Source organism: Mustela putorius, unplaced genomic scaffold (assembly GCF_011764305.1).
Source record: "Mustela putorius furo isolate JIRA1106 unplaced genomic scaffold, ASM1176430v1.1 tig00003834_pilon_pilon_pilon, whole genome shotgun sequence".
Taxonomy (NCBI): domain Eukaryota; kingdom Metazoa; phylum Chordata; class Mammalia; order Carnivora; family Mustelidae; genus Mustela; species Mustela putorius.
In genome coordinates, this window is record NW_025421987.1 from 97,337,273 (window position 1) to 97,351,068 (window position 13,796).

The 13,796-nt window shown below is 42.2% G+C and overlaps 1 protein-coding gene across 3 annotated transcripts in view; it reads left to right on the top strand.

The window, feature by feature from the left end:
* Nucleotides 1-4,880: 4,880 nt before the first annotated feature.
* The window catches only part of ZNF148 (zinc finger protein 148), a 119,283-nt gene continuing 110,367 nt past the window's right edge, over nt 4,881-13,796 (top strand). Inside the window, exon 1 of one of the 3 annotated variants that reach the window (XM_013052651.2) lies at nt 4,881-5,137. In XM_013052651.2, the coding sequence (XP_012908105.1) occupies nt 4,916-5,137 (222 nt within the window). In that variant the 5' untranslated portion in view covers nt 4,881-4,915. The remainder of the gene's footprint in view (nt 5,138-13,796) is intronic. The other 2 variants (XM_004745401.3, XM_004745399.3) reach the window with 2 other exon arrangements.

Genomic DNA, 13,796 nt, shown 5'->3' on the forward strand with positions numbered 1-13,796 from the left:
ATTGCACATATTTAATGAGTACAATTTGCTGAGTTAGGACATATGCAAACCCTGTTGCTATCAACATAGTCAAGACAGGAGACATACCCAACACCTCTCAGAATGTCCTTGTCTGTCTCTCTCTCTTTTTTTGTGTGGTAAGAACACTTAAAATGAGATTTATTAAGGAAACAAATATGGAAATGCACAATATCTTATTGTTAATTACAAGCACTATGTTGTACAGCAGACCTCTAGAACTTATTCATCTTCTATAATCGAGACTTTATGCCCATTGAATACCAACTCCCTATTTCCCTTGCTCCCAAGCCCCTGGCATCCACTACTGTATTCTCTGCTTCAGTGAGACTATTTTAGATATCTGATATAGGTGGGATCATGCAGTTATCTGTTTTCCTGTGATTGGGTTATTTGATACAATGTTCTTGGGATTCACCCATGTTGTCACAAATGGTAAGGATTTCCTTCTGTTTAAAGGCTGAATAAATATTCTGTTGTGTATATACACCACATTTACTTATTCATCTGTTGATGGGCACTTAATTTGTTTCCATATCTTGGTTGTTAGTTTTAGAATACATCGATGATTTGGAAGTGCCCTTCAGTTCTGACGTAGGAACTCAGGGGGAGGTATCTCAGGAAAAGATGGCCCATGGGAACAGGAAAAGCCATGCCTTCCTGCATCTAGTGGGAATGACAAGATGTAGTAGGCGGCAGGCTCCCATGGCCAAACCTCTGACAACGCTATGGATTTAGAGCTTTGCAAAGAGAAGTCCAGTTTCCTCTTTAGGTAGAAACCGCCTTGACAAATAGCAGGTGCTACAGGCAACCACGTGGGTAGAGAAGATAGTACCTCTACATACTCCTGAGCCTGAGAAGTCCAGGGAACTTAGAAGATGGTTGGGTTTTGAAGACCTGGTGAAGTCTTTGGGGACAAGAGATGGTACATTCCTCTCCTAAAGAAGCCAGAGGCACAAGACTAAAGAGGACCATCCCAAAACCAGAGGAAAGGAAAAAGGCCTTGGGAGGCACTGAGAACCAATACCCTGTCAGAGCAGGGCAGCCAGGCCTCTTAGGGTTAGTCCAGATCAGATAAGATAGAATGATGGCTCTATGCGGGATCTGCCCCACAGACATGTTTTGTCTGACATGCATTCCTATTTTAAAGAACTGGAGTTAGCTGCCAACATTGATAGCATTAGTTGCCAACATTGGGGGAGTATTCACCCCAAAATTCAGATCCCTATCTTTCTTAATTTCCTGATCTTTACATTCTTACTTGGAAGTCATCGGCTGTAAATGAGTAATGGCTGTGACCTTCAGATTGGTGTGAGCTCCCTGGCTCTTCACAGTCCCTCCCACTGTCAATTGTCTTTGCATCTGGCCTGCTTCCTCTATTCATGTTACCTGCTTGGCTTGTTGGGCATTGAATTTTGCCACTTGTGGACTGTATCCTGAGCAGCTTAGTCTAATGTAGATCATCTTCCAAAAGTAATTCCTCGGCCCACTTAATGGATGTTTCCTGGAGCTACCTCAAAAAGGGTGTCAAAAAGACATATGCTAGGGGTACCTGGGTGGCTCAGCGGGTTAAAGCCTCTGCCTTCGGCTCAGGTCATGATCCCGCAGTCCTGGGATGGAGCCTTGCATCGGGCTCCCTGCTTGCAGGAAGCCTGCCTCCCCTTCCTCTCTGCCTGCCTCTCTGCCTGCTTGTGATCTCTTGTCTGTCAAGTAAATAAATAAGATACTAAAAAAAAAGATATATGCTATAAAAACTTAATATTTCAAGAAATTTAATAATGTACCTATGAGAGCTGTGCTCCTCTACAGTGGTATGTGATGAAATCCCTCAACAAAAGGGACCTGTGAGCTTGTTTAAAGCCTATCTGGGGGGCGCCTGGGTGGCTCAGTGGGTTAAAGCCTCTGCCTTTGGCTCAGGTCATGATCCCAGGATCCTGGGATCGAGCCAGCATCAGGCTCTCTGCTCAGCGGGGAGCCTGCTTCCTCCTGTCTCTCTGCCTACTTCTGATCTCTGTCTGTCAAATAAATAAATAAAATCTTAAAAAAAAAAAAAAAAAGCCTACCTCGGAAAGTAGGACTTACAGAGATGCCTTGCATCCTGTTCAGGAACCAGTTTGGAGGAGAGAGAACTACATACCTATTAAAATAGTTAAAACAAAAAAGAGTGATAATACAAAGCCCTGGTGAGGATGGGGAGAAACTGGATCGCTCATACACTGTTAGTGGGAATGTAAAATGACACAGCTACTCTGGGAACATTTAGCAGTTTCTTAAAAAATCAAATACACACTTACCACACGAGCCATCAGTCATACTCTCAGGGCATTTATGCTGGGGAAATGAAAACTTAAGTTCACACAAAAACCTGCACACAAATGTTCATATCATTTTATTTATGATGGCCAAAAAAAAAAAAATGGAAACAATCCAACTGTACCTCACCCGGGGCACAAATGAACAAACCCTGGTACATACAACAGAGTACTAGTCAGCAATTAGAAAGCAATGAAAGCTTGATACCTGCAACAATCTGGCTGGTCCTCAAGGGTATTATGTTTAGGTAAAAACATCATTTTCAAAGGTTATATGCTGTATGATTCCATTCATACAACATCCTTGAAATGACAAAACTATTGAGATGAAAAATAGATTAGTGGTCACTAGGGGACAGGGCTGAAATAGGGGAGATGGATTTGTGAACACTGGAAGATAGCATGAGGGAGTTCTTTTGCGGTGATGGAACAATTCTAAATCTTGGCTGTAGTAGTGGTTACACAAATCTATACATGGAATAAGACTGCACACACACACACACACACACACACACAAAGCAGGCTTAAGGAAAACTTAAAACTTACAGAACTTAAAAACTAAGTTCTGTAATCTAGTTAAAGGTAATATACCATTGTCAATTTCCTGGTTTTAACCTGCGTGTTAGAACTTTGTAAGATATCAGTATTGGGGGAGGCTGGGTGAAAGGTAAATGTGACTCTACTATTTTTGCAACTTCTTGTGAATCTACAATTATTTCAAAACGAAATTAAAAAAAAAAAAAAAGGAAAGGAAGGTATGCTGAAAGCCTAGGGCTGGCATTTGGGGAGGTGAGCAAGAGGGGCACTGAGAAGCAAACTGGGGCTGAGAAATATTTCCAGAAGTTTAACCTACAAAAGCCTTAATTTGGGTCTCTGTCATGACTCCTGATGCGATTACCTCTATGGTGCTGTTTAGTCAGCCATTGTTAGGCAGTGGTTTCGCTATTGTTTCTGTCATGGTACTGAGCAGAGAACTAGATCTATTCCTAATGGCAAACCCATCAATTTTAACCCACTGAGTGGGATTGCCAGGCCTTCAATCCTTTTCAGTTATTAGTTTTCCTATTACCTGACATTCAGAGACTGTTTCTTTGCTGCCAGAGGTGTTTTATATTTTAACATTTGAATTCAACATCATTGCAGATGCTAGAAGTTGCCAGAAGGCTGTCCTCCAGATAACTGTCTCTTGCTCTACCTTGTATCACGGTTTTGTTGCAATTAGCATTCAGATTATGCACTGTCATCTTATTAAAATGTATATTTTCTATTGGAGAAGGCACATGGTGAGTTGATTGTGGAACTGTGGCTTATCTATGCTCTTCTTAGTTACCTGTGTCTAAATTAAGCTAAACTTCTGGGCCTTAGCTATTTCTAAACACGCATAACGATTTACTAAGGTTAATGCCTGGGGGAACATTAACCTTGCAGACACTAATCTAATTCAGTGCCATCACAAGTGCATAATGCCAGAGTTTGGAGTTTTGCCAAAAAGCACTATTCAAATGAACATTCAGATGGCAAAGGGTGGGAAGGTGGGCGTGGACAAGGGAAGGAGAACTCCAGAAATGGTTACACAGACACTAACGTCTTTCCTTTCCCTCTCCCCTTTCTCCTCGACGTTATGTTTAAGTATTGCAGAGAGATGCTAAATAAATCTTCAGACTATTAGGAAATCGTGATGGTGTTTCATCCCATGGTAAGTTTCTGATGCTCATCACTCAACATTCACTGAGCATCTTTTACGTTACATTGCTGACCTTATGCTAGAATGGGGACACGAAGATGAGTAATTCTAAACCATCACCTTATGGGCACCCCAAGGCACCTTATAAATGTCAGTGGACTGAAGGCACCCTTACAAAGAGGTCACAATTTGGCTAAGGTCACTTAAAGGGCCTCCATGGTGATTCTAGCTCTGATGTATATAGATCATTCCTAAGTAGGTTTGGGCCCCAGGTGAGGCAAGAGGGAGGTATCTGTAAGACCCTGAGCAACAGGGTCCAGGAACAGAGTCTTTCTTTAGACTCACATCCTGCTTCTCAGTTTGCAGACACTAACAAGGTTTGCTGGCTTCAAAAGCCCAGGAGGGCTGCTTCCGGAAGAGATGGCATTTGGGGTAATAGAGGTCAACGACTGGAGGTGATGGGGGAGAGGGCAGATAAGAGACGAGAACCGAAAAAGCCAGGAGATTCTGGTAGACAGGTCCTTCACCTAGGTCCCCGCCCCTTCCTTTTCCCCAGGGCCTGAAACGCACCCGACCCCCGAGGCCTCCACTTCTCAGGGCGCTAGGCATTGGTTACTGCGGAAGGCTTGACCCCCTGTCGAAGAGATTTCCTCAGGGCCCGTATTTCCCGAATTGCTTTCCCTCATGCCTACCCCGGGGGCACCCGTGGCTCGGGGCCAGCTTCCCCGGCCACGCTGGGCCAGTGACACGCAGGCGCCGGAATCGAAGCCACGCTGGGTCTTCCCAGCCTGGTCTCCGGGCCAGGGAGGGCGGGCGCCGCGGAGCGCTTCCCGTGAGCGAGGCTTCCCACAATGCACCGCGCCGGCAGTGGCGGCGACCGCGGCGGCGCTCTAGCCGCGGCATGTCTGCGTCTCGACTGCTCTGGGAGGAGGAAGAGAAGGAGGAAGAGGAGGAGGAGGAGGGGGAGGAAGAGGAGAAAGGCGCAGGGGTGGGAGCTGTTGCCGAAGCTGCCACAGCAAAAGTTCTCTCCCCTCCCCCCCTTCCCCTCCTCTCAAGGCCCCTAGAAAGGTTGGAGCTGCCGCCGCTTGCAGTCAGTGACCGCGCGACTCGGCGCCCGCCCGCGGTAAAGCGCTGGGCCTGGCAGGCCCGGGCCCGGGGGAGGGCGGAGGAGGGGGTGCGGCGCGCGGGGGGAGCGCGCGGCGGTAACGGCCTGACCCCGGGGGGAGTGAGCCGTAGCGAGGCTGGGGGTAGCCAGGGGAGCGGCCGAGGCCGAGGGAAGCGCAGGAGCTGGCTGAGGGGACGGGAGGAAGCAGGGCGCGGATGGTGGGTTGGGGGGTTGAGAAAGGATAATGACGGGGGTGGCGGAGGCGAGAAGGCGGCCTCCGAGGCCTGAGGCGGGTGTCAGAGGTAGGGAAGGAGGTGGGAGGTTTGCAGGGGGAGGCTGGAGGGTGCTGGGTGTGGGTGTGAAAAGGCTAGGGAGACACCAGTTCTCTGTCCGTCGTGCCTGGTGCAGTGCTTTATGCACCGCAGGCCTCAGTCACTGTTGCTGCCGGAGTGTGTTCTTTGGGAGATGGGAAGGGCAGGGGTTGGAGAAAAGGGAATCCTTGCGGGGAACGTAGTGGGAGTGTGTGCGGGGAGAGAGAGGCCGGAGGGAAAGATGCCGGGTAGGTGGAGGAATGCAGAGGGTGGCGGTGGAGGAGCCTTGAGGAGTCCGGGGGGCGTTCATTGTGCAGATACATTAGGTATTTCGTTATGGAAAGAACTGAAGCGTTTCTAAGGAAAGGAAAGAAGGGATACAAGCAGTTTCCGCGAATAGAAAGGATCGCGTTTGAAGCCAGAGGAAGTGCTAAATTCTAGAGACTATGAAGAGAATGCATGATAGAATAGACAGATGTAGTAGAATTAATAAATGTTGGCCCAAGGACTAAAGAGTTATTCCAGATGGGCCAGGATGGCCTAGTTCTGAACCTGTTTGGGCTCTTCTGTAGATGACATCTGGTAAGTGCGGTCCCGCAGTGGTTGGGGTCACTGAGAATTAGACCTTAGTCCGTAGTTTGTGTCTGAGACGTTTTAGACCTGCACTATTGAATATGAGAATTTCTGAAACAGACGGTAAGAAAACGCCTGACCTACAGGGATCCCCTAAGCCATGAGTTTAGGTTTTAGCAAATTTGAAGTATTGTCATTTAGTAGAGGCCGGGTGAACACTAATGCTGGAATGGAAATTACTTGACTTGGCGGTTTTCTTCTCCACTGCCCAGCGTATCTGGTCCAGGAGAACTGATGCCATATTATTAACCCTGGGTTGCAGTACACAGGGTTATAAGTAATGGTGGGGGGAGTCCGTGCACGGTGGCCTTTCTTTGGAGGCTCCTTTTGGATCCCAAATTAGTCTGATGGGATTGGTTCCTAACTCTGGAGCTGGTGGGAGATCTTTTGCTATTCATGGTTCCTGAATGTATACTCTCACTGAGGCATTGTGGTATTGAAGAAAATGCATCAGCCTGCAAAATGTGGGCCTGCAGAATGGAGGATTGAGAATATCTGTTTAGGTCTTATGTTGCAAGGAGGTCAGGACTGGTTGGTTGTCTTGAGGTCTAGGGGAACCTGAAGAGACTGGATGATTCTAGAGCCAGGTTAGAGGGAATATTAGCATTTCCATATCAGGAAATGAACCAAGGCTTGTTGGATTTGCTCAGCTCCCACCGGACAAGATTTTCAAGAGGGAAGTGCAGGCTAGAACCCTACTCTTAAGATACCTGAAAATTACTCATTTTTTATTATTAAGAAAAAATATTACAATGTACACATTACATTGTAATATAATTGAACTGAGGAGAGGATAGTATAAACAATCTTTTTATGGAAGTAGAGGGTGGAAGGATTAATGGAGAAGACGGAAAGAAATTTGGGAGAGGGATGGGAAAATTCAGTCATTCATTTGTTTAGCAAGTATATCTAAAGAAGGATGAGAATTTGGCATTAGATATGAGAGGGACTTTCATTAAAATATTTTAATGGAAATAATCCAGGATTTTTTTTTTTTTTAAATTTGGAAAACTTTTATGTCAGTGCACTTAGGTTTACTCTTTATTTTCAGCGGCTTCAGTATATTACATAGTAGGGTGTACCCATTTTTATTGTTATCACAGAATGAGAGAGTCTGTTTTCTTTACTCTCACCTGCACTGTATATTATCACTTAATTTCTGTAGGTTTAATGGACTTAAATATAAATATTATATTAAATATTTATACTTAAATATTACTTAAATACATACTTAAATATAGTATGTCATTATTTTTCTTCCCTTTAAAATTGTATGAAATAGCATGTGCATAATTAAAAGTAAAATTGTCCTGAGGGAGCATCTAGTGAAGAGCAGTAGCCCCTGTCTCACCTGTCCATTGCAGTCCCACTTTCCAGAGGCTACTGCTGTAAGCATTAAGTTTTGTAGTTCTTATCATGCTTTTCATCAGGTCTGCAAGTAATATACATGTACTGTTATTTCTTGATTGATTAAAATGACATTATGAAGGACTCGGAAGACTTATATGAATGGAAAGGATTTGTGTCCCTGGCATTATCCCCGTTCTCCTCCTTTCAAACCTTTGGTAGTTACTATTTTAGCTTTTTTATTAGCTGTCTTTATATCTTTAATAATCCCTTTTTTTTTTTTTTTTTAGTATTTATTTATTTGATTGAGAGAGAGAGATCACAAGTAGGCAGAGAGGCAGGCAGAGAGAGAGGGAAGAAGCAGGCTCCCTGCCGAGCAGAGAGCCCTATGCGGGGCTTGATCCCAGGACCCTGAGATCATGACCTGTGGCAAAGGCAGAGGCTTTAACCCACTGAGCCACCCAGGCGCCCTATATCTTTAATATTATTAAAGAGAAAGCATTTAGAATTAGGCTGGAATTAGACTGGGTGAGAAGGTAGAAGGAAGTTTAATGGACGGACCTGTGAGAAACACTAAGTTGTGGAAAACAACTTCTTTGCAGCATAAAGGTTGCTAGTTAGAGAGGAGTTGGTTGGCAATGATAGTTGTTCATCTTGGAATTAGTTACCAGGTCAATTGTTTAGTGTTATTTGACAGTCTTCTGGGGAGTGTTAGAGTGGGGGGTCTGGGAATGGAGTAAAAAGGACCCTTGACTCTTTTTTCCAGGCTTCTGTAGCAATTCAAAGAGTTGTTAGGAAGGAATGAATTGTTGTAGATAATATGTTTCTTTTTTGTGGAGGGAAGGACTGATAGGGAATTGTGATAAAAGGGGGAAGAAGATGAAGGTGAGAGTGTGATGGAGGTGGTAAATTTGTAGGAGGCTGAAGAGAGGGTAAAGAATTCTGAGGACATTGGGTATAGTTGATGTGAAGGAGATTTAAATTTACAGTGGTGAGACAGATTTGTGGCAGTTACAAGGAAATTTGCATATTTAAGTCACTAATATCCTGGAAATGTGGTAGAAAAAAGTATGCTGCCCATATATTAGGATTTATTTGTAAAATACTGGTTTTTGAAATTGGTGTATGAGTTTTTTTCTTTTTTTTAAAGATTTTATTTATTGTATTTGACAGACAGAGATCACAAGTAGGCAGAGAGGCAGGCAGAGAGAGAGGAAGGGAAGCAGGCTCCCTGCTGAGCAGAGAGCCCGATGCGGGCCTCGATCCCAGGACCCTGAGATCATGACCCGAGCGGAAGGCAGCGGCTTAACCCACTGAGCCACCCAGGCGCCCTGGTGTATGAGATTTAACATTGCTAAGTCAGTAGAGGGATGGGGAGAATAGAAAGAACTTGCTCCCTTTTTCAGAAGTCTTGTTTAAGTAACCTCTCCTCTTGAGAATCTTTACTTTGAATAAGAAAAGCATTCACATGCAGATTATATACTGCTAAATCTTGTATTTGCTTATGGGAATTATTCTCTCTGTTCTGCAAAGGATGGCTTGACTGGAGCCTACTCTGGATCCAAGACTTTTCCTTAATCTTCGGGGAACTCTAAACAGTTTGATTTTTAAGTGTTTAATAAGTACCTGTTGAATGAATGATGGAAAGGAGTGTTCAATGTCAGTGATAATAGTGGGACTGTGTCAAATTGCTGAGTACCATGGGAGTCTGTAGAAAAAAATTTGTGTGTGTGTGTGTGAGAGAGAGAGAGTGATGGACAAAAGGGATATCTGACTGTTGAAGCCTTTGGATTTAAGGGAAGAAGACAGAATGGATTAGAATGGGATTGGCACAGTCTTGCTAAAGCATTGAAGCGGTGGGACCAAAGATTCTGTTCTAATCTGAGGCTAGTTTAAGATGAGTAGATTATTATTATTGTTATTGTTATTATTACTATTTTAGAGCATGAGCATGGAAGGGGTTGTGGGGGAGGAGGGACAGAGGGAAAGGGAGAGAGATAATCTTAAGCAGTCCTCATGTGGGGCTTGATCTCATAACCCTGAGATCATGACTGGAGCCAAAATTAAGAGTTGGACACTTAACAGACTGAGCCACCTAGGTGCCCAAATCTGAGTAAATTTTAAGTCTGGATTTGGAGTTGGTGGCTGGTTTAATTTGCATTTTCTTACCTAAATGACTGCTTAGACATTTTTAGCTGTTTTAAGAATCTGTCTGATTTAATTCATTTTTGGCATGATAGTAAAAAAGTGTTAGGTGAAATTTATTTTCTCAAGGAATTTATAGTATTTATATTTTTTTTTAGGAGGAGAAGGACATTTATGAAGTAATTTAGTAACAGTGTAGGATTTCAGAAAGTTGATTTTGTAAAACAGGTATCAAAAATATACCTCCAAATGAGAATTTTTGTATTTTGGTAGTCATTTTCAGTAGTAGCATTCAGAACATTTTTGGATCACCTTTTCTGAATTCCCTTCTGAGCCTCCAGCACATTCTATACAATTTTTCTATTTACTAAGTACCTATTGTGTGCTTTGGGGGGACTGGGTTGTAAACTGGTTTAAACGTGGTCGCCATCCTCAGAGTTCATAGTCCCTTCAGTATGGCAGTTACGAATAGTGCAAGGCATAATGTTATTCTGACTAGTCTCATTGGTGACAAAGCTTTTTAGTTTGAAAGATTTGATTTTTAGAAATGCTGAAGATCCATCAGATCCGACAAGAGCAAATAGAGTGAATGAAGAATAGTTTTGGTTTAAATTCACTTAGTCACAGAAATAGGAATGGCTTTCTTGATTGACTTACTAACTGACTTTGGAAAACACTCCCTGTGATGAAGTTGGAAATATGCTGAATAATGATAGCTTCACTTGTATGTAGTCGAACACTAAGTAAGTGTTGGTTAAGTGCATCAGATGGATGGATGGATGCAGTGAATAAATGGGTGAGTGGTAGCCTCCCAAGGTAACTATTTTAAAGAGGGCCTCACTGATTTTAATCAACTGAGTCACGTAGGTGCCCCTAGGACCTCACAGATTTTAATATGTAAATAAATTCTAGGTATATTTGTTAACAAACACTTTAATTACTGTGAACAAGACCGTTTATGATTAAGATCGCAAATGAGTTCTATGGATAGTAAATGCTGTAGGAGTTCAGGGAGTGGAGAAATGAATATTGGCTAAGGTTAGGGGAAAAGATTTAAGTGTACCATACTTTAGCTAGATATTTGAAAGGATTCCTTAGGGATCTCAGGAGAGGAACTAAAGTGCTCCAAATTTCTCTTGCAGCCCTAGAATGAACCTAGAGTCTGGATCTATTTTTGTCTGAATGCTTTCTGCCTATTTCATTTTAGCTACTCCTACTGGTTTGTTCTTCTTCAAATTCTCCTTTGCTGGGTAGATTCTGAGCTCCCTGGAACAAAGAAGGTGGGGGGGGGTCTGTTTCCATCTATGTCTAGTGTAACTTTTAGTTTTTCCTTTTATGAGCCTGTACCCCACAAATTACTTGGTCTCTGTGAGTGAAGAGCATGAGTCAACTTGGCTCTGCTATCCTGGCATTTTCCTGCATGCTTTTCTCAAAGCTGCTTTCTGAATTACAGAATAGAATAGTCAGAGAATTGAGGGCATATGTCTAGTAGACACATGCTTGTTGAATAAATGAATGAATGAAAGTATCAGATAATTTAGAAGCTCTAAATGGCTTATATGTTTCTGATTGTTTCAATTTATTCATAACCTGCCTTTTTTTCTGGAAAGGATTTATTGGGCTGACAAATACGTATCCTGTAATATGAATTGAAATATTTGAGGAAGTCTAGTTAAAGAGAAAATGAAAGAAAAATCTGTTTAAAGAATATAAAATCTATTATTATGAATGTAGAGAACTAGGAGTAAAGTGGAAGATAACCAGATGGAGAAGGAAAGGTGTTATCCCACAGAAAGTATGATTCTGAAAGAAGAAAAAGATTATTGATACATTATAGGTTATGTTTAGCAGAAAGCAAGAAAAGATTGAAAGTTTAAAGGATTATTTGAAATGGTTATTTTGGGGAGGAAGATAGTAAGACAATTTGAAGGATAATAGTAAATCAAAGTTTAGAATGTATTAGAAATTGTTTATGATGTGGATTTAAAGCAGTTTTCAGAAAATGATGGGGTGAGTTTAGGCAACAGATAATGAACATTTGCTGTATGTAAAACATTGTTAGATGTAGTTAGGAATAAATCCTTTGGGATTTATATTCTAGTAGTGAAGCTGGACTTGTGCACAAATAACTACATTATATTCAGCATATCTTAAGTACGAAATGTTATGGAAGTTAAAAGTTAGGGAAAGACATTTGACTAGAGGGAAACCTGGGACTACATTTTTAATGGCATACAAATGGCTTTTTAGCTAGTCTTTGAAGGTATGGATAGGATTCTTACTGGTAGGAATTCCTGGAAAGAGAGCCTTCCAATCTGAGGGATTAGCAAAAGCAAAGACTTGAAGGTGAGAAGCCAAAGACATGTGAGGAATAGTGAGTTAGTGTTTAAATTTTTTTTTTTAATTGTGATCCACAGTAAGAAATATATGTCATGTCTTCAGCTACTGTATGGTTTGAATGTTTGTGTGTAAGTATAAAACAAAATGCTTCAGTAGCCATATCCCTTACTATGTTGGATATACTCAAATGTTTTCCATTCTCTTCTATTTGGCCAAAAAAAGATGACTGTCACTCACAAACTCATTTCATGACTAACTAAATAATTGATCACAGCTTGTAGTTTGGTACACAGAGAGTTCATGAATAGGGCATAATGATAAAGGGTAGGAAGAGTCAGTGGGGTTGGGTGGAAAATGGATGGCCTTGAAAGCTAAGCTAAGTAGATGTAATGTGCTTAGTAAGCAAACAGAAGCTGGGTTTTAGTCTTGGCCCTTCCGTTTTACATGTGCTGTGAGAGAATTGTGAGAGAATTGCTTCCTTTCTGAGACTCTTATATTCTCTTCAAAAAATTGATAATTATTGGGGCGCCTGGGTGACTCAGTTTGTTAAGTGTCTGCCTTTGGCTCAGGGCATGATCTCAAGAGTCCTGGGATTGAGCCCTGCATCAGGCTCCCTGCTGGGCGGAAAGCCTGCTTCTCCTTCTCTTACCTCTCTCAGTCCCCACAACATGTGTGTTCCCTCTCTCGGGCTGTCTTTCTCTGTCAATTATATAAACTCTTAAAAAAAAAAGAGACTGATAATTTATTGGGATACATGGGTGTCTCAGCCAGTTAAACCTCTGCCTTAAGCTCAGGTCATGATCCCAGGGTCCTGGGATCAAGCCCTGAATTGGGGTCCGTGCTCAACCAGGGAGCCTGCTTCTCCCTGCTTGTGCTCTCTAACTTTCTCTCTGACAAGTAAATAAAATCTTTAAAAAAAGAAGAAATTGGTAATTATTATACCTTCTGGCAAGGGCTGAGGCGAGGATTTGAGGATTAAAGTATGTTAACATAGGATTAAAGTATGTTCACACATCATAATATGTAGTTACTCAACTTTTTTGAGTAGAGAATGGAATAAAGGCCTGTATATTAAATATCTTAATCTGATGATAGCTATACTGTACAGAGTAGATTGGCGCCAGTGTGATGGTAGTTACTTTGCCACTATTGGGGGGTGACAGACCCAGTTAGGATGCTACTGGAGAAACTTAAGAACTTGAATTGGCTTGATAGCAGGATTAGAAATGAGGGGGAGAATGCGATTGGATGGCAACAGGAGGGGAGGATGACTGGAAATTTAGAGCTGGGGTAAAATTCAAAAGCAGCAACTGAAACTGGAATACATGTTGGGGTAGTTTAGTGGGGTACATTAGGGTAAGTAGTTGCAGTTTCTTGCAGATAGTAGGTCCTCAGTTTTTTTATTGAATGATTAAATATGTAAATTGAATGAATTGCAAGTAGAGACAGTAATGGATAGGTTTGAGAAGGAAGGGTGGGATTGAAGAGTGCTTTTGAGGGACTGCAAGCATTTCTTCGGGGAGTATTTTTGTATACTTACTGTGTAATGTTTCATGGTAGGCAGTGTGAAGGATACATGTTTATGTATGACATAGTTCATTTTTTTTTTAGGAGTTTATCAAGGGACAAAAATGTGTATGCATCTGTCTATGACAGAAGTACTATGGCAGATTCAACTTTGTAGAGAAGTTGGTGTGTAGCTTAGGCCTTGAAGGATGTATAGGATTATAGTAGGCAAATGGTGAGGGTTAGTATTCCAAAAAGAGGGAGTATGATATTAATGACAGAAAAGTTGTGGATGTGTTTAGGGGTTGGTAGTCTAGATTAGCTGGAATTTAGGGTTCATATTTTGAATGGAGGGAAATAAGGCTGTGAAGTAGAGGAAACATCTAAAAATCTAG